Source organism: Cherax quadricarinatus, chromosome 93, assembly GCF_038502225.1.
Source record: "Cherax quadricarinatus isolate ZL_2023a chromosome 93, ASM3850222v1, whole genome shotgun sequence".
Classification (NCBI taxonomy): domain Eukaryota; kingdom Metazoa; phylum Arthropoda; class Malacostraca; order Decapoda; family Parastacidae; genus Cherax; species Cherax quadricarinatus.
In genome coordinates, this window is record NC_091384.1 from 9844228 (window position 1) to 9864446 (window position 20219).

At 46.6% G+C, this 20219-nt stretch overlaps 1 protein-coding gene across 9 annotated transcripts in view; it reads right to left on the minus strand.

Moving 5' to 3' along the window:
- DIP2 (disco-interacting protein 2) overlaps positions 1-20219 on the minus strand; it is a 613961-nt gene that overhangs the window by 331803 nt on the left and 261939 nt on the right. For 7 of the 9 annotated variants that reach the window (XM_070104685.1, XM_070104682.1, XM_070104681.1 and 4 more), the window contains exon 3: positions 10359-10466. The exons of the other annotated variants lie outside the window; for them this stretch is intronic. In XM_070104685.1, coding sequence (XP_069960786.1) covers positions 10359-10466 — 108 coding nt within the window. The remainder of the gene's footprint in view (positions 1-10358; positions 10467-20219) is intronic. 9 annotated transcript variants of the gene reach the window in all.

Sequence of the window (20219 nt, forward strand, 5' to 3'; positions counted from 1 at the left end):
CAAAGAGTAATAGTAAACAGAGTAAAGTCTGAGGCAGCTACGGTGAAAAGCTCTGTTCCACAAGGCACAGTACTGGCTCCCAGTGTTCCACAAGGTACAGTACTGGCTCCCAGTGTTCCACAAGGTACAGTACTGGCTCCCAGTGTTCCACAAGGTACAGTACTCGCTCCCAGTGTTCCACAAGGTACAGTACTGGCTCCCAGTGTTCCACAAGGTACAGTACTGGCTCCCAGTGTTCCACAAGGTACAGTACTGGCTCCCAGTGTTCCACAAAGTACAGTACTGGCTCCCAGTGTTCCACAAGGTACAGTACTGGCTCCCAGTGTTCCACAAAGTACAGTACTGGCTCCCAGTGTTCCACAAAGTACAGTACTGGCTCCCAGTGTTCCACAAAGTACAGTACTGGCTCCCAGTGTTCCACAAAGTACAGTACTGGCTCCCAGTGTTCCACAAAGCACAGTACTGGCTCCCAGTGTTCCACAAGGTACAGTACTCGCTCCCAGTGTTCCACAAGGTACAATACTCGCTCCCAGTGTTCCACAAGGTACAGTACTCGCTCCCAGTGTTCCACAAGGCACAATACTCGCTCCCAGTGTTCCACAAGGTACACTACTCGCTCCCAGTGTTCCACAAGGCACAGTACTGGCTCCCAGTGTTCCACAAGGCACAGTACTCGCTCCCAGTGTTACACAAGGCACAGTACTGGCTCCCAGTGTTCCACAAGGTACAGTACTCGCTCCCAGTGTTCCACAAGGTACAGTACTGGCTCCCAGCGTTCCACAAGGTACAGTACTGGCTCCCAGTGTTCCACAAGGTACAGTACTGACTCCCAGTGTTCCACAAGGTACAGTACTCGCTCCCAGTGGTCCACAAGGTACAGTACTGGCTCCCAGTGGTCCACAAGGTACAGTACTCGCTCCCAGTGTTCCACAAGGTACAGTACTCGCTCCCAGTGTTCCACAAGGTACAGTACTGGCTCCCAGTGTTCCACAAGGTACAGTACTGGCTCCCAGTGTTCCACAAGGTACAGTACTCGCTCCCAGTGTTCCACAAGGTACAGTACTCGCTCCCAGTGTTCCACAAGGTACAGTACTCGCTCCCAGTGTTCCACAAGGTACAGTACTGGCTCCCAGTGTTCCACAAGGTACAGTACTGGCTCCCAGTGTTCCACAAGGTACAGTACTGGCTCCCAGTGTTCCACAAGGTACAGTACTGGCTCCCAGTGTTCCACAAGGCACAGTACTCGCTCCCAGTGTTCCACAAGGTACAGTACTGGCTCCCAGTGTTCCACAAGGTACAGTACTGGCTCCCAGTGTTCCACAAGGTACAGTACTGGCTCCCAGTGTTCCAGAAGGTACAGTACTGGCTCCCAGTGTTCCACAAGGTACAGTACTCGCTCCCAGTGTTCCACAAGGTACAGTACTGGCTCCCAGTGTTCCACAAGGTACAGTACTCGCTCCCAGTGTTCCACAAGGTACAGTACTCGCTCCCAGTGTTCCACAAGGCACAGTACTCGCTCCCAGTGTTCCACAAGGCACAGTACTCGCTCCCAGTGTTCCACAAGGCACAGTACTCACTCCCAGTGTTCCACAAGGCACAGTACTCGCTCCCAGTGTTCCACAAGGCACAGCACTCACTCCCAGTGTTCCACAAGGCACAGTACTCGCTCCCAGTGTTCCTTGCCTTGGCAAATAGCTGTCAGAGACACGCCTTTCGGCTTAAGTCTGAGGTCTTTTCTTCTTGACAGTGTCAGATCTCGGCGTCAGGTCAAAACACATGGTGCACACCCCATTGTTGGGGGTGCTCTCGGGACAATGCAAGCCCAAGGATTAACTGAGGAAGGAGACTTCGAGCAGAGCTGCTGCTGTATGCAGAGCTCCACTCGATTCTCCAGCTCTGCTGCTCAGAGCTCTGCATACAGCAGCAGCTCTGTTCGAAGTCTCATTCCTCAGTTGTTCCTTGGGCTTATATTATCCCGAGAGCACCCACCACAATGGGGTGTGCACCATATGTTTTGACCTGACGCCGAGATCTGATGCTGTCAAGAAGAAAAGACCTCAGACTTAAGCCGAAAGGCGTGTCTCTGACAGCTATTTGCCAAGGCAAGGTGTGACCATATAATTGGTTAAATTAGGTCTCCCTTAGCGACCTACACAAGCCCAGTTGGACTACATCACACTGTTACCATCTCTGTACTCTGCTACAGTCTCTGTACTCTGCTACAGTCTCTGTACTCTGCTACAGTCTCTGTACTCTGCTACAGTCTCTGTACTCTGCTACAGTCTCTGTACTCTGCTATAGTCTCTGTACTCTGCTACAGTCTCTGTACTCTGCTACAGTCTCTGTACTCTGCTACAGTCTCTGTACTCTGCTACAGTCTCTGTACTCTGCTACAGTCTCTGTACTCTGCTACAGTCTCTGTACTCTGCTACAGTCTCTGTACTCTGCTACAGTCTCTGTACTCTGCTACAGTCTCTGTACTCTGCTACAGTCTCTGTACTCTGCTACAGTCTCTGTACTCTGCTACAGTCTCTGTACTCTGCTATAGTCTCTGTACTCTGCTACAGTCTCTGTACTCTGCTACAGTCTCTGTATTCTGCTACAGTCTCTGTACTCTGCTATAGTCTCTGTACTCTGCTACAGTCTCTGTACTCTGCTACAGTCTCTGTACTCTGCTATAATCTCTGTACTCTGCTACAGTCTCTGCACTCTGCTACAGTCTCTGTACTCTGCTACAGTCTCTGTACTCTGCTACAGTCTCTGTACTCTGCTACAGTCTCTGTACTCTGCTATAGTCTCTGTACTCTGCTACAGTCTCTGTACTCTGCTACAGTCTCTGTACTCTGCTATAGTCTCTGTACTCTGCTACAGTCTCTGTACTCTGCTATAGTCTCTGTACTCTGCTACAGTCTCTGTATTCTGTTACAGTCTCTGTACTTTTGCTACAGTCTCTGTACTCTGCTACAGTCTCCGTACTCTGCTACAGTCTCTGTACTCTGTTACAGTTTCTGTACTTTTGCTACTGTCTCTTTTACAGTGTACTCTGTTACATTTCTCCTGTACTCTGTTACAGGCCTCCTGTATTTGGTTACAGGTCTCCTGTACTCTCCTACAATCTCCTGTACTCTCCTACAGTGCCCTGTACTATTACAGAATCCTGTACTCTGTTACAGTCACTGTTCTGTTACAGCCATTGTACTGTTACAGTCACTGTACCGTTACAATCATTGTATTGTTACAGTCACTGTACTGTTAGTCACTGTACTGTTAGTCGCGGTACTGTTACAGTCACTGTATTGTTAGTCACTGTACTGTTAGTCACTGTACTGTTAGTGTCATGCTGTTAGTCACTGTACTGTTACAATGACTGTACTGTTACAATCACTATACTGTTACAATCATTATGCTGTTAGTCACTGTACTGTTACAATCACTGTACTGTTACAGTGTACTGTTACAGTGTACTGTTACAGTCACTGTACTGTTACAATCACTGTACTGTTACAGTCACTGTACTGTTACAGTCTCCTCTACTCTGTTAGTCACTGTACTGCTACAGTCACTGTACTGTTACAGTCTCCAGTACTGTTAGTCACTGTACTGTCACAGTCTCCTGTACTGTTACAGTCACTGTACTGCTAAAGTCTCATATACTCCGTTACAGTCACTGTACTGTTAGTCACTGTACTGTTACAGTCACTGTACTGTTACAGTCTCATGTACTGTTGCAGCCACTGTACTGTTAGTCACTACTGCTACAGTCTCCTGTACACTATGTAAAGTAAAAGGACACAAGGGCAACTAATGTGACATTTATTGTGGCAACGTTTCGCTCTCCAGGAGCTTTATCAAGCCATTCAATGGCTTGATAAAGCTCCTGGAGAGCGAAACGTTGCCACAATAAATGTCACATTAGTTGCACTTGTGTCCTTTTACTTTACATATTGTCGGTAATTCTACCAACTTTATTACACTCCTGTACACTGTTAGTTACTGTACTGTTACAGTCACTGCACTGTTACAGTCACTGTACTGTTATAGTCTCCTGTACTCTGTTACAGTCACTGTACTGTAAGTCACTGTACTGTTACAGTCACTGCACTGTTACAGTCACTGTACTGTTATAGTCTCCTGTACTCTGTTACAGTCACTGTACTGTAAGTCACTGTACTGTTACAGTCACTGCACTGTTACAGTCACTGTACTGTTATAGTCTCCTGTACTCTGTTACAGTCACTGTACTGTTACAGTCACTGCACTGTTACAGTCACTGTACTGTTATAGTCTCCTGTACTCTGTTACAGTCACTGTACTGTAAGTCACTGTACTGTTACAGTCACTGCACTGTTACAGTCACTGTACTGTTAGTCACTGCACTGTTAGTCACTGTACTGTTACACTGTACTGTTACAGTCTCCTGTACTCTGTTACAGCCACTGTACTGTTAGTCACTGTACTGTTACAGTCACTGTACTGTTAGTCACTGTACTGTTACAGTCACTGTACTGTTACAATCACTATGCTGTTAGTCACTGTACTGTTACAGTGTACTGTTACAGTATACTGTTACAGTCACTGTACTGTTACAGTCACTATACTGTTACAGTCTCCTGTACACTGTTGCAGTAACTCTACTGTTAGTCACTGTACTGTTACAGTCACTGTACTGTTAGTCACTGTACTGTTACAGTCTCCTTTACTCTGTTAGTCACTGTACTGTTACAGTCACTGTACTGTTACAGTCACTGTACTGTTACAGTCACTGTACTGTTACAGTCACTGTACTGTTACAGTCACTGTACTGTTACAGTCACTGTACTGTTAGTCACTGTACTGTTACAGTCACTGTACTGTTGCAGTCACTGTACTGTTGCAGTCACTGTACTGTTGCAGTCACTGTACTGTTGCAGTCACTGTACTGTTGCAGTCACTGTACTGTTGCAGTCACTGTACTGTTGCAGTCACTGTACTGTTGCAGTCACTGTACTGTTGCAGTCACTGTACTGTTGCAGTCACTGTACTGTTGCAGTCACTGTACTGTTGCAGTCACTGTACTGTTGCAGTCACTGTACTGTTGCAGTCACTGTACTGTTGCAGTCACTGTACTGTTACAGTCACTGTACTGTTACAGTCACTGTATACAAACACAAGAACCACTTTCTACCTTTCAATTTTATAGTCTATACCTCGATACAAAGACCAGGAGAGACCTGAAACCGCCAGGATGGTCTTTATACTTCGATACAAAGACCAGGCGAGACCTGAAACCGTCTGGAAGGTCTCTATACTTCGATACGAAGACCAGGCGAGACCTGAAACCGTCTGGAAGGTCTCTATACTTCGATACGAAGACCAGGCGAGACCTGAAACCGTCTGGAAGGTCTCTACACTCCGATACAAAGACCAGGCGAGACCTGAAACCGTCTGGAAGGTCTCTACACTCCGATACAAAGACCAGGCGAGACCTGAAACCGTCTGGAAGGTCTCTACACTCCGATACAAAGACCAGGCGAGACCTGAAACCGTCTGGAAGGTCTCTACACTTCGATACAAAGACCAGGCGAGACCTGAAACCGTCTGGAAGGTCTCTATACTTCGATACAAAGACCAGGGGAGACCTGAAACCGTCTGGATGGTCTCTATACTTCGATACAAAGACCAGGCGAGACCTGAAACCGTCTGGAAGGTCTCTACACTTCGATACAAAGACCAGGCGAGACCTGAAACCGTCTGGAAGGTCTCTATACTTCGATACAAAGACCAGGCGAGACCTTCCTAAACCGTCTGGAAGGTCTCTATACTTCGATGCGAAGACCAGACGAGACCTGAAACCGTCTGGAAGGTCTCTACACTTCGATACAAAGACCAGGCGAGACCTGAAACCGTCTGGAAGGTCTCTATACTTCGATACAAAGACCAGGCGAGACCTTCCTAAACCGTCTGGAAGGTCTCTATACTTCGATGCGAAGACCAGGCGAGACCTGAAACCGTCTGGAAGGTCTCTACACTTCGATACAAAGACCAGGCGAGACCTGAAACCGTCTGGAAGGTCTCTACACTTCGATACAAAGACCATGCGAGACCTGAAACCGTCTGGAAGGTCTCTACACTTCGATACAAAGACCAGGCGAGACCTGAATCCGTCTGGAAGGTCTCTACACTTCGATACAAAGACCATGCGAGACCTGAAACCGTCTGGAAGGTCTCTATTTAGTTCGATACAACCGCCACAGAAGTATGGAGGCAAGATTTACAGAAAGGGATTTACACAAAATTTACAGATGAAGTGGATTTACACAAGAAGATTTACAGAAGTAAACACTAGGAAGATTTACAGACGATTTACACATGAGAACCGACACATGATTTACACAAGAGAAGGATTTACATTAGAGGATTTACAACTGGGGAAGATTAAGGACTATAAGACACAAAAGAGGATTTTAAGTGGATTTAAAGTGGCAGCTTAAGTGCAAATGCAGTGGATATAAATCTAGATTTACAACTTACAAAACTAAATATATTTTTTACAACTCCTAAGAATGTAAATGATCATTTACAGTGTACTGTTATGTGCAGTGTACTGCTGTGTACAGTGTACTGCTGTTATGTACAGTGTACTGCTATGTACAGTGTACTGCTGTTATGTACAGTGTACTGCTGTTATGTACAGTGTACTGCTGTTATGTACAGTGCCAATTTACAAGGTGGTTAAGAGGTGAAGATAAGTGCCAAGTGAAGCGTGACAGTTCAGTCTCAGGCACTGGCAGGCACTGTGAGATAAAGTGAGGCAGTGCCAGGCACGGTGAGAGGTACACTGAGGCACTGCCAGGCACTGCAATGCACTACCAGGCACTGAGATACAGTGAGGCACTGTGAAAGGTACAGTGAGGCACTAACAAGCACCGTGACGCACTACCAAGCACTGTGAAGTACAGTGAGGCACTGCCAGGCATTGTGAGAGGCACAGTGAGGCACTGTGAGGTACAGTAAGGCAGTGTGTCAAGCACCGTCAGTACAGTGAGGCGGTGCAAGGCACTGTCAATACAGTGAGGCAGTGCCAGGCACTGTGAAGGGCTCCTAAACAGTGCCACACTTTGAGGAATGGGTGGTGATGGGGAGGGAGCCAGGAACACAGGTGATGGGGAGCCAGGAACACACAGGTGATGGGGAGCCTGGAACACAGGTGATGGGGAGCCAGGAACACAGGTGATGGGGAGCCAGGAACACACAGGTGATGGGGAGCCTGGAACACAGGTGATGGGGAGCCAGGAACACAGGTGATGGGGAGCCAGGAACACAGGTGATGGGGAGCCAGGAACACAGGTGATGGGGAGCCAGGAATACAGGTGATGGGGAGCCAGGAACACAGGTGATGGGGAGCCAGGAACACAGGTGATGAGCCAGGAACACAGGTGATGGGGAGCCAGGAACACAGGTGATGGGGAGCCAGGAACACAGGTGATGTGGAGCCAGGAACACAGGTGATGGGGAGCCAGGAACACAGGTGATGGGGAGCCAGGAACACAGGTGATGGGGAGCCAGGAACACAGGTGATGGGGAGCCAGCAACCCAGGGGCTGGGGTGGGAGCCAGGAACACAGGTGATGGGGAGCCAGGAACACAGGTGATGGGGAGCCAGGAACACAGGTGATGGGGAGCCAGGAACACACAGGTGATGGGGAGCCTGGAACACAGGTGATGGGGAGCCAGGAACACAGGTGATGGGGAGCCAGGAACACAGGTGATGGGGAGCCAGGAACACAGGTGATGGGGAGCCAGGAATACAGGTGATGGGGAGCCAGGAACACAGGTGATGGGGAGCCTGGAACACAGGTGATGGGGAGCCAGGAACACAGGTGATGGGGAGCCAGGAATACAGGTGATGGGGAGCCAGGAACACAGGTTATGGGGAGCCTGGAACACAGGTGATGGGGAGCCAGGAATACAGGTGATGGGGAGCCAGGAACACAGGTGATCTGGAGCCAGGAACACAGGTGATGGGGAGCCAGGAACACAGGTGATGAGCCAGGAACACATGTGATGGGAACCAGGAACACAGGTGATGGGGAACCAGGAACACAGGTGATGGGGAGCCAGGAACACAGGTGATGGGGAGCCAGGAACACACAGGTTATGGGGAGCCTGGAACACAGGTGATGGGGAGCCAGGAACACAGGTGATGAGCCAGGAACACATGTGATGGGAACCAGGAACACAGGTGATGGGGAACCAGGAACACAGGTGATGGGGAGCCAGGAACACAGGTGATGGGGAGCCAGGAACACACAGGTTATGGGGAGCCTGGAACACAGGTGATGGGGAGCCAGGAACACAGGTGATCTGGAGCCAGGAACACAGGTGATGGGGAGCCAGGAACACAGGTGATAAGCCAGGAACACAGGTGATGGGGAGCCAGGAACACAGGTGATGAGCCAGGAACACATGTGATGGGAACCAGGAACACAGGTGATGGGGAACCAGGAACACAGGTGATGGGGAACCAGAAACACAGGTGATGGGAGCCAGGAACACAGGTGATGGGGAGCCAGGAACACAGGTGATCTGGAGCCAGGAACACAGGTGATGGGGAGCCAGGAACACAGGTGATGAGCCAGGAACACATGTGATGGGAACCAGGAACACAGGTGATGGGGAACCAGGAACACAGGTGATGGGGAACCAGAAACACAGGTGATGGGGAACCAGGAACACAGGTGATAGGGAACCAGGAACACAGGTGATGGGGAGCCAGGAACACAGATGATGGGGAGCCAGGAACACAGGTGATGGGGAGCCAGGAACACAGGTGATGGGGAGCCAGGAACACAGGTGATGGGGAGCCAGGAACACATGTGATGGGGAGCCAGGAGCACAGGTGATGGGAAGCCAGGAACACAGGTGATGGGGAACCAGGAACACAGGTGATGAGGAGCCAGGAACACAGGTGATGAGGAGCCAGGAACACAGGTGATGGGGAGCCAGGAACACATGTGATAGGGAGCCAGGAACACAGGTGATGAGGAGCCAGGAATACAGGTGATGGGAGCCAGGAACACAGGTGATGGGGAGCCAGGAACACAGGTGATGGGGAGCCAGGAACACAGGTGATGGGGAACCAGGAACACAGGTGATGGGGAGCCAGGAACACAGGTGATGGAGAGCCAGGAACACAGGTGATGGGGAGCCAGGAACACAGGTGATGGGGAGCCTAGAACACAGGTGATGGGGAGCCAGGAACACAGGTGATGGGGAGCCAGGAACACAGGTGATGGGGAGCCGCCAGGAACACAGGTGATGGGGAGCCTGGAACACAGGTGATGAGGAGTCAAGAACACAGGTGATGGGGAGCCAGGAACACAGGTGATGGGGAGCCAGGAACACAGGTGATGAGCCAGGAACACATGTGATGGGGAACCAGGAAAACAGGTGATGGGGAACCAGAAACACAGGTGATGGGAGCCAGGAACACAGTGATGGAGAGCCAGGAACACGGGTGATGGGGAGCCAGGAACACAGGTGATGAGGAGCCAGGAACACAGGTGATGGGGAGCCAGGAACACAGGTGATGGGGAGCCAGGAACACAGGTGATGGGGAGCCAGGAACACATGTGATGGGGAGCCAGGAGCACAGGTGATGGGGAGCCAGGAACACAGGTGATGGGGAACCAGGAACACAGGTGATGGGGAGCCAGGAACACATGTGATGGGGAGCCAGGAACACAGGTGATGGGGAACCAGGAACACAGGTGATAAGGAGCCAGGAACACAGGTGATGGGGAACCAGGAACACAGGTGATAAGGAGCCAGGAACACAGGTGATGAGCCAGGAACACAGGTGATGGGGAGCCAGGAACACATGTGATGGGGAGCCAGGAACACAGGTGATGGGAGCCAGGAACACAGGTGATGAGGAGCCAGGAATACAGGTGATGGGAGCCAGGAACACAGGTGATGGGGAGCCAGGAACACAGGTGATGGGGAGCCAGGAACACAGGTGATGGGGAGCCAGGAACACAGGTGATGGGGAGCCAGGAACACAAGTGATGGGGAGCCAGGAACACAGGTGATGGGAGCCAGGAACACAGGTGATGAGGAGCCAGGAATACAGGTGATGGGAGCCAGGAACACAGGTGATGGGGAGCCAGGAACACAGGTGATGGGGAGCCAGGAACACAGGTGATGGGGAGCCAGGAACACAGGTGATGGGGAGCCAGGAACACAAGTGATGGGTAGTACTACAGGACCTACACACACACACACACTAGTAACGGGATGCTTCATGCTATGTCACGCCCACGCCCACACGCACGCCGTGGGCGTGGCAGGGCGGGTAGCAGGTAGCGGCTAGCAGGGTACCTGACAGGTAGCGCCGTTCGTGAGTGGTGATACTGCGGTGTTCACTGCTGCGGCTGCGGCTCCCGGCACCGCTGCTGTGTTGCGCGTACAGCGCAGCCTGCGGGCATGCTGCGCAGGCAAGGGAATGCCGTTAGTTAACCAAACATATACACTCCCTTACACACATGTTGACACAAGGGCAATGCTGTTAACAAGAGGAATGCACTAGGCCTACTGGCCCATGCTGGGAAGGTTCAACTCACACTCAGCAGGTTCAACTCACACTCATTCAATTTCCCTGTCTAACCTAATTTTGAAATAATCTACTCAATGTTCTATATCGTCAAGTTCTCGATGACTTTCGTGAGTTTTTCTATTCCCTGTCATTGGCAAGGCTGGTCTGGTGCTGGCCAGGCTGGTCTGGTGCTGGCCAGGCTGGTCTGGTGCTGGCCAGGCTGGTCTGGTGCTGGCCAGGCTGGTCTGGTGCTGGCCAGGCTGGTCTGGTGCTGGCCAGGCTGGTCTGGTGCTGGCCAGGCTGGTCTGGTGCTGGCCAGGCTGGTCTGGTGCTGGCCAGGCTGGTCTGGTGCTTGCCAGACCAACCTGGTCCATGTAACAGCCTGGTTGGCCAGGCTGTTGCATGGGCTGTTGGTGGCCCGCTGGCCTATATATCTATCAAAGCCTCGATCATCTGGCATTTGGTGTTGGTATTTGTCTAGTTACTTTTTAAAGATTTTATTGTTCCAACAGTGTTTCTTCTTGAGGACTTTTGTACTTGTTCCAGTAGTGTTTCTTCTTGAAGACTTCTGTACTTGTTCCAACAGTGTTTCTTCTTGAAGACTTCTGTACTTGTTCCAGCAGTGTTTCTTCTTGAAGACTTCTGTACTTGTTCCAACAGTGTTTCTTCTTGAAGACTTCTGTACTTGTTCCAGCAGTGTTTCTTCTTGAAGACTTCTGTACTTGTTCCAGCAGTGTTTCTTCTTGAAGACTTCTGTACTTGTTCCAGCAGTGTTTCTTCTTGAGGACTTCTGTACTTGTTCCAGCAGTGTTTCTTCTTGAAGACTTCTGTACTTGTTCCAGCAGTGTTTCTTCTTGAAGACTTCTGTACTTGTTCCAGCAGTGTTTCTTCTTGAAGACTTCTGTACTTGTTCCAGCAGTGTTTCTTCTTGAAGACTTCTGTACTTGTTCCAGCAGTGTTTCTTCTTGAAGACTTCTGTACTTGTTCCAGCAGTGTTTCTTCTTGAGGACTTCTGTACTTGTTCCAGCAGTGTTTCTTCTTGAAGACTTCTGTACTTGTTCCAGCAGTGTTTCTTCTTGAAGACTTCTGTACTTGTTCCAGCAGTGTTTCTTCTTGAGGAGTTCTGTACTTGTTCCAGCAGTGTTTCTTCTTGAAGACTTCTGTACTTGTTCCAGCAGTGTTTCTTCTTGAAGACTTCTGTACTTGTTCCAGCAGTGTTTCTTCTTGAAGACTTCTGTACTTGTTCCAGCAGTGTTTCTTCTTGAGGACTTCTGTACTTGTTCCAGCAGTGTTTCTTCTTGAAGACTTCTGTACTTGTTCCAGCAGTGTTTCTTCTTGAAGACTTCTGTACTTGTTCCAGCAGTGTTTCTTCTTGAAGACTTCTGTACTTGTTCCAGCAGTGTTTCTTCTTGAGGACTTTTGTACTTGTTCCAGCAGTGTTTCTTCTTGAAGACTTCTGTACTTGTTCCAGCAGTGTTTCTTCTTGAGGACTTCTGTACTTGTTCCAGCAGTGTTTCTTCTTGAAGACTTCTGTACTTGTTCCAGCAGTGTTTCTTCTTGAAGACTTCTGTACTTGTTCCAGCAGTGTTTCTTCTTGAAGACTTCTGTACTTGTTCCAGCAGTGTTTCTTCTTGAGGACTTCTGTACTTGTTCCAGCAGTGTTTCTTCTTGAAGACTTCTGTACTTGTTCCAGCAGTGTTTCTTCTTGAGGACTTCTGTACTTGTTCCAGCAGTGTTTCTTCTTGAAGACTTCTGTACTTGTTCCAGCAGTGTTTCTTCTTGAAGACTTCTGTACTTGTTCCAGCAGTGTTTCTTCTTGAGGACTTCTGTACTTGTTCCAGCAGTGTTTCTTCTTGAAGACTTCTGTACTTGTTCCAGCAGTGTTTCTTCTTGAAGACTTCTGTACTTGTTCCAGCAGTGTTTCTTCTTGAGGACTTCTGTACTTGTTCCAGCAGTGTTTCTTCTTGAAGACTTCTGTACTTGTTCCAGCAGTGTTTCTTCTTGAAGACTTCTGTACTTGTTCCAGCAGTGTTTCTTCTTGAGGACTTCTGTACTTGTTCCAGCAGTGTTTCTTCTTGAGGACTTCTGTACTTGTTCCAGCAGTGTTTCTTCTTGAGGACTTCTGTACTTGTTCCAGCAGTGTTTCTTCTTGAGGACTTCTGTACTTGTTCCAGCAGTGTTTCTTCTTGAGGACTTCTGTACTTGTTCCAGCAGTGTTTCTTCTTGAGGACTTCTGTACTTGTTCCAGCAGTGTTTCTTCTTGAACACTTCTACACTTGTTCCAGATACACCTTTACCTTTGATATACCTTAGACGAGTTTCGAGTTTCACTACACTCGCAGCCCGGCCATGGGTCAGGCTCGTCTGGTGATTGCCTATTTAAGCAGGATGCTCCTGCTGGAGGCTCGCTGTCCCACACATCCATCACAGTCTGGTTGATCTGGCTTCTACACTTGTTCCAGCCATGTTTCTGATATCTTCTGGTAAGATGATGAATAGTCTAGGACTACGAATATTGATACAGTGTTCCCTTATTGTGCCCACCGCACCCCTGCTCCTCACTGGGTTTATTTTACACTTCCTCCCATATCTCTCACTCCAGTATGTTATGGCAGTGTGCACATTTGGGACCAGACCCTCGAGTACTTTCCAGGTATATATTATCATGTATCTCTCTCGCCTCCGCTCCAATGAGTACATGTTCAAGACTTGAAGGTGTTCCCAATAATTTAAATACTTTACTGGCTCAATGTGAGCCATAAAAGATCTCTATATTAGTTCCAGCTCTGATATTTCTCCTGCTATGAACGGGGTCGTCAACACTGAACAATATTCTAAGTGAGGGAGCACTAGTGATCTATAAAGTGTCACCAGTGGCATTATTTCCCTTGTTTTGAAAGTTCTCAATACCCACCCAGTGATCTTCCTGGCTGTCGTGATCTTTGTCTTGTTATGGTCTTCAAGAGAAAGGTCAGCTGACATAATTATTCCCAAGTCTTTCACGTGTTCCTATCGTTCTATTTAGTGATCTTATTGAGTTTTGTATATAGTGTAGTGTTCCTTTTGAAGTCTTCACTCCTTCCTCATTTTGTGCGCTATCACTCCATGATCGCATTTGTCAAGACACCTTTGCAAAATGTGTGTAAATCACATCTGTGTTTCGGTCGTCTTCCAGTGCCTCCGTAATTGTGTCATAATGGTTCAGCAGCTGTGACAGACATGATCGTCCTGCTGTAAAACCATGCTGGTTCAGGTTATGTTGGTTGTGCTGCTCCATGAAATTTGTAACCTGCCGTCTCATCACTCTTTAAGGTCTCTGGTATTTCACCTAGATCTAGGCTATTTCTCCATGTTATCCATTTATTTTTCGAAATCTATGGGATTTATACTATGATGTCAGTTGGTCTGTGCAGCCTTCCTCTGGAATGAAAAATATTTCTGTATTTTCTACCTTGTTGTCATTTAGTGGGTTGCTGAACACCGACTCATACTGTTCTTTTAGGATTTCGTTCATCTTCTGTTCATCGTCAGTATACGAGTCTCCTCTCAGTAGTGGTCCAGTTCTACAGGCAGTTCTTAACTTGGATTTTGTATAGGAATAGAAATATTTTATGTTTGTTGCAATATCCTGTATGACCCTTTGTTCCCTTTGTACTTCTTCTGTTAGTTACGACCAATATCCTGTATGACCCTTTGTTCCCTTTGTACTTCTTCTGTTAGTTACGACCAATATCCTGTATGACCCTTTGTTCCCTTTGTACTTCTTCTGTTAGTTACGACCAATATCCTGTATGACCCTTTGTTCCCTTTGTACTTCTTCTGTTAGTTACGACCAATATCCTGTATGACCCTTTGTTCCCTTTGTACTTCTTCTGTTAGTTACGACCAATATCCTGTATGACCCTTTGTTCCCTTTGTACTTCTTCTGTTAGTTACGACCAATATCCTGTATGACCCTTTGTTCCCTTTGTACTTCTTCTGTTAGTTACGACCAATATCCTGTATGACCCTTTGTTCCCTTTGTACTTCTTCTGTTAGTTACGACCAATATCTTGTATGACCCTTTGTTCCCTTTGTACTTCTTCTGTTAGTTACGACCAATATCCTGTATGACCCTTTGTTCCCTTTGTACTTCTTCTGTTAGTTACGACCAATATCCTGTATGACCCTTTGTTCCCTTTGTACTTCTTCTGTTAGTTACGACATCGTAAGTTTGTGCTCTACTTCAGTGATCTCTCAGCTAAGACAATCTTTACTCTGTTGCGACATATTTGTGTTTGTAAGCAATTCAGTGACCCGTTTTCTTCTTCTGTACCATCTCCTACGATCTCTCTCTATATCTGATCTTCTGTACCATCTCCTACGATCTCTCTCTCCGTCTGATCTTCTGTACCATCTCCTACGATCTCTATGTCTGATCTTCTGTACCATCTCCTACGATCTCTCTATATCTGATCTTCTGTACCATCTCCTACGATCTCTCTCTCCGTCTGATCTTCTGTACCATCTCCTACGATCTCTATGTCTGATCTTCTGTACCATCTCCTACGATCACTATGTCTGATCTTCTGTACCATCTCCTACGATCTCTCTCAATATCTGATCTTCTGTACCATCTCCTACGATCTCTCTCTATATCTGATCTTCTGTACCATCTCCTACGATCTCTCTCTATATCTGATCTTCTGTACCATCTCCTATGCTCTCTATGTCTGATCTTCTGCACCATCTCCTACGATCTCTATGTCTCATCTTCTGTACCATCTCCTACGATCTCTCTATATATGATCTTCTGTACCATCTCCTACGATCTCTCTCTCTGTCTGATCTTCTGTACCATCTCCTATGCTCTCTATGTCTGATCTTCTGCACCATCTCCTACGATCTCTATGTCTCATCTTCTGTACCATCTCCTACGATCTCTCTATATATGATCTTCTGTACCATCTCCTATGCTCTCTATATATGATCTTCTGTACCATCTCCTACGCTCTCTATGTCTGATCTTCTGTACCATCTCCTACGCTCTCTCTCAATATGATCTTCCGTACCATCTCCTACGCTCTCTCTGTATGTGATCTGGGTTTCCACAACGGTACTTGCTACATATATATCTTGTATGCTTCTGTATTCATCTTGTCTAGACACTGGTGGGGATTTAGGTGCTCATGTCTGATTCACAAGATGTGTCATAGATCTTGGTTTATTTTGTCTCAGTCAGTTCTGTGGTTGTTAAAATTGAACTTACTGAACATCCCGTCTCTAACAACAGTGATGCCGTTTCCTAACCCGGAGTTAATACTCGTTTGTACTTCCACGATGTTATGATCAGAGTATATTGTTGTTGTAAGTGTTATGTCTCTGGTCAGTTCCTTGCTGTTTGTGAATATCAAATCCAGTGTATTTTGATTTCTAATGGGATCATTTAGCTGTTGGTTCATGTGATATTGTGGCTTGATTGATTAGTCCACGCTAGCTGCACATGAAACAATATTGAGCGTAGGTGCTGGTCTATGCTCACACCTTCACTTACGTGCGTGACACCGTCACTGTCGACACACGACCTTTGTAAACTCAGTTAATAACAGTAATTCACTTTACAAATCCTTACTCTAAGAGATATTTTCAAAATCTCTATTTTGGCTAGAAAGCAGCATGTAAGGGTCAGTCAACAGTTACTATTGAGTCAACATGATTCACGAAATCGTAATTGGCGGCGTTAGCTGGCGCAGTGGCTAAAGCGACGGTCTGGAGTTTTGAGACTGATCGCGGGTTCTAACCCCACCCGTGGTATGGTTTATTGAGTCAAGCCATACCACGGGTGGGGTTTGAACCCGTGATCGGTCACAAAACTCCACCTGTGGCATGGTTTGCAATCGTGTCATTACTATTGAGTCATGTGACACAGCTGACCAATCACACAGTCATCTCGCCCGCCTGGCCAATCACAGCGAAGGTAAACAAAAACACAAAATTTGCATATCTACCGATGGCGGAGTTCTTCTCATTGTGATAAATGCAAATTTATTTTCTTTACTAAATGATTCAGTACATTCCAACGAGAATATCTACAAAAATCACCAAGTTAGGTTAGATTGTAAAGTAAAAGGACACAAGTGCAACTAATGTGACATTTATTGTGGCAACGTTTCGCTCTCCAGGAGCTTTATCAAGCCATTACAAACAATACATGGACACAGAGGGTATATAAAGGCTCAGAGTGAGGGGTAATACTAGTGAGGTAACATTTCGATGTTCACTAGTGGTAGTGGTAGTGGTAGTAGTAGTAGTAGTAGTAGTAGTAGTAGTAGTAGTAGTAGTAGTAGTAGTAGTAGTAGTAGTAGTAGTAGTGGCAGTGACAAAAGTAATACAATATGGTGTAATACTAGTGAGGTAACATTTCGATGTTCACTAGTGGTAGTAGTAGTGGTAATAGTAATAGTAGTAGTAGTAGTAGTAGTAGTGGTAGTAGTAGTAGTGGTAGTAGTAGTAGTGGTATTAGTAGTAGTAGTAGTAGTAGTAGTGGTAGTAGTAGTAGTAGTAGTAGTAGTAGTAGTAGTAGTAGTAGTAGTAGTAGTAGTAGTAGTGGTAGTAGTAGTAGTAGTAGTAGTGGTAGTAGTAGTAGTAGTGGTAGTAGTAGTAGTAGTGGTAGTGACAAAAGTAATACAATATGGTAGAACAATTAATTCGTACATGAGTAAAAGGATAAAAACTATTACTTGGGTAACATAAAAATAGGTTGGACAAATATAGACTGGAATGAGGCAGCTTGTTTCAGTGTTCACTCTCTGTGCTTTGTGTAGTATAACAGGAGAGACTATGTGATGGCAGGGTTTACTGTTTTCAGGAGGATTCTTGCTAAGACTTTGGAGATGGTGAAGCTGCCGTTGTTTTGTTTAATTGTATTCGAAACAGCGATCAGTGCTGATTCGAGGCACTTGCGTCTGCGGAAATTAGTTTCTTTGGTCACTAATTGGGCGTCTCTGAATTTCATGAGATGATTGGTGGAATTTCGGTGTTGTACACAGGCGTTGTTCAAGTTATCGTTCCTACATGCGTAAATGTGTTCATTGAGGCGGGTGTCGAGGTTTCTGGCTGTTTCACCTACGTAAATCTTGTCACAGCCTCCACAGGGTATAGTGTAAACTCCTGCATTGACTTGTTCGTGGTGCTTGGATTTTGTCCTGGTTATATCCTGTATTGAAGTGCTAGAAGCGATGGCGACTCTGGTGTTAGCTTGTGAAAGTACTTTTGAGACGTTCAGTGCAACCTGACTGTTGGGAAGAATTATAACTTTGCTGGGAGTGGTGTTGATGCGTGGAGAATTTATGATCTGAAGAGCTCTTTTCTTGCAGTCTTTGATGAAAAAGGGAGGAAAATGTAACTCTGTGAATGTTTGGTGAATGTATGTACACTCCTCGTCAAGAAACTCAGGACTACAAATTCGGTATGCTCTTAGGAAAAACCCGATGATGATACCTCTTTTCGTCTTGGTATCTTGACTGGAATAGAAGTGTGTGAGATCATTTTTATTGGTGGGTTTCCGATAAACTTGAAATCTTAGGTTGTCTACTTTGTGAATGAGGACGTCGAGGAAAGGTAGCTTGTCATTGGACTCTTCTTCTAGTGTAAACTGGATCGCCGGTTCAACTGCGTTGAGCCTTGCCTGAAGATCCCGTACATCAAAACGTTTTGGAGTTATTACGAGGACATCGTCCACGTAACGTAACCAAGTGACGCTTGAAGGGATGATGTTGGCGAAGTGTTCGGACTCTAGGTGTTCCATGAATAACCTACGGCATGGGAATGGGGTCCCCCATAAGTGCCGTCCTAGCCAACTTATACATGGAACACCTAGAGTCCGAACACCTAGAGTCCGAACACTTCGCCAACATCATCCCTTCAAGCGTCACTTGGTTACGTTACGTGGACGATGTCCTCGTAATAACTCCAAAACGTTTTGATGTACGGGATCTTCAGGCAAGGCTCAACGCAGTTGAACCGGTGATCCAGTTTACACTAGAAGAGTCCAATGACAAGCTACCTTTCCTCGACGTCCTCATTCACAAAGTAGACAACAACCTAAGATTTCAAGTTTATCGGAAACCCACCAATAAAAATGATCTCACACACTTCTATTCCAGTCAAGATACCAAGACGAAAAGAGGCATCATCATCGGGTTTTTCCTAAGAGCATACCGAATTTGTAGTCCTGAGTTTCTTGACGAGGAGTGTACATACATTCACCAAACATTCACAGAGTTACATTTTCCTCCTTTTTTCATCAAAGACTGCAAGAAAAGAGCTCTTCAGATCATAAATTCTCCACGCATCAACACCACTCCCAGCAAAGTTATAATTCTTCCCAACAGTCAGGTTGCACTGAACGTCTCAAAAGTACTTTCACAAGCTAACACCAGAGTCGCCATCGCTTCTAGCACTTCAATACAGGATATAACCAGGACAAAATCCAAGCACCACGAACAAGTCAATGCAGGAGTTTACACTATACCCTGTGGAGGCTGTGACAAGATTTACGTAGGTGAAACAGCCAGAAACCTCGACACCCGCCTCAATGAACACATTTACGCATGTAGGAACGATAACCTGAACAACGCCTGTGTACAACACCGAAATTCCACCAATCATCTCATGAAATTCAGAGACGCCCAATTAGTGACCAAAGAAACTAATTTCCGCAGACGCAAGTGCCTCGAATCAGCACTGATCGCTGTTTCGAATACAATTAAACAAAACAACGGCAGCTTCACCATCTCCAAAGTCTTAGCAAGAATCCTCCTGAAAACAGTAAACCCTGCCATCACATAGTCTCTCCTGTTATACTACACAAAGCACAGAGAGTGAACACTGAAACAAGCTGCCTCATTCCAGTCTATATTTGTCCAACCTATTTTTATGTTACCCAAGTAATAGTTTTTATCCTTTTACTCATGTACGAATTAATTGCTCTACCATATTGTATTACTTTTGTCACTACCACTACTACTACTACTACTACTACTACTACCACTACTACTACTACTACTACTACTACTACCACTACTACTACTACTACTACTACTACTACTACTACTACTACTACCACTACCAGTAGTGAACATCGAAATGGTACCTCACTAGTATTACTCCTCACTCTGAGCCTTTATATACCCTCTGTGTCCATGTATTGTTTGTAATGGCTTGATAAAGCTCCTGGAGAGCGAAACGTTGCCACAATAAATGTCACATTAGTTGCACTTGTGTCCTTTTACTTTACATATTGTCGGTAATTCTACCAACTTCATTAGGTTAGATTTTTGGGTACATGAGAGTAATCTTACCTAACCTTAATACGTGTGGAATCAACTTGACCCTATAATATATCTCAGTTACCCATAAAGCCTCCTAGCAGATGAAGACCTAGACTCAACACTGACACCACACACACAGGGAGAGGCCTTAGTAAATAAAGTTAGCTGTGCACACACACACACAGGGCGAGGCATTAGTAAATAGTTAGCTGTGTGCACACACACACACAGGGCGAGGCATTAGTAAATAGTTAGCTGTGTGCACACACGCACATGTAAGGGAGCTGGGTATGTGTGGGTGCTGGTCCATGTTAGTGTGGGCAGCACCACTGATTA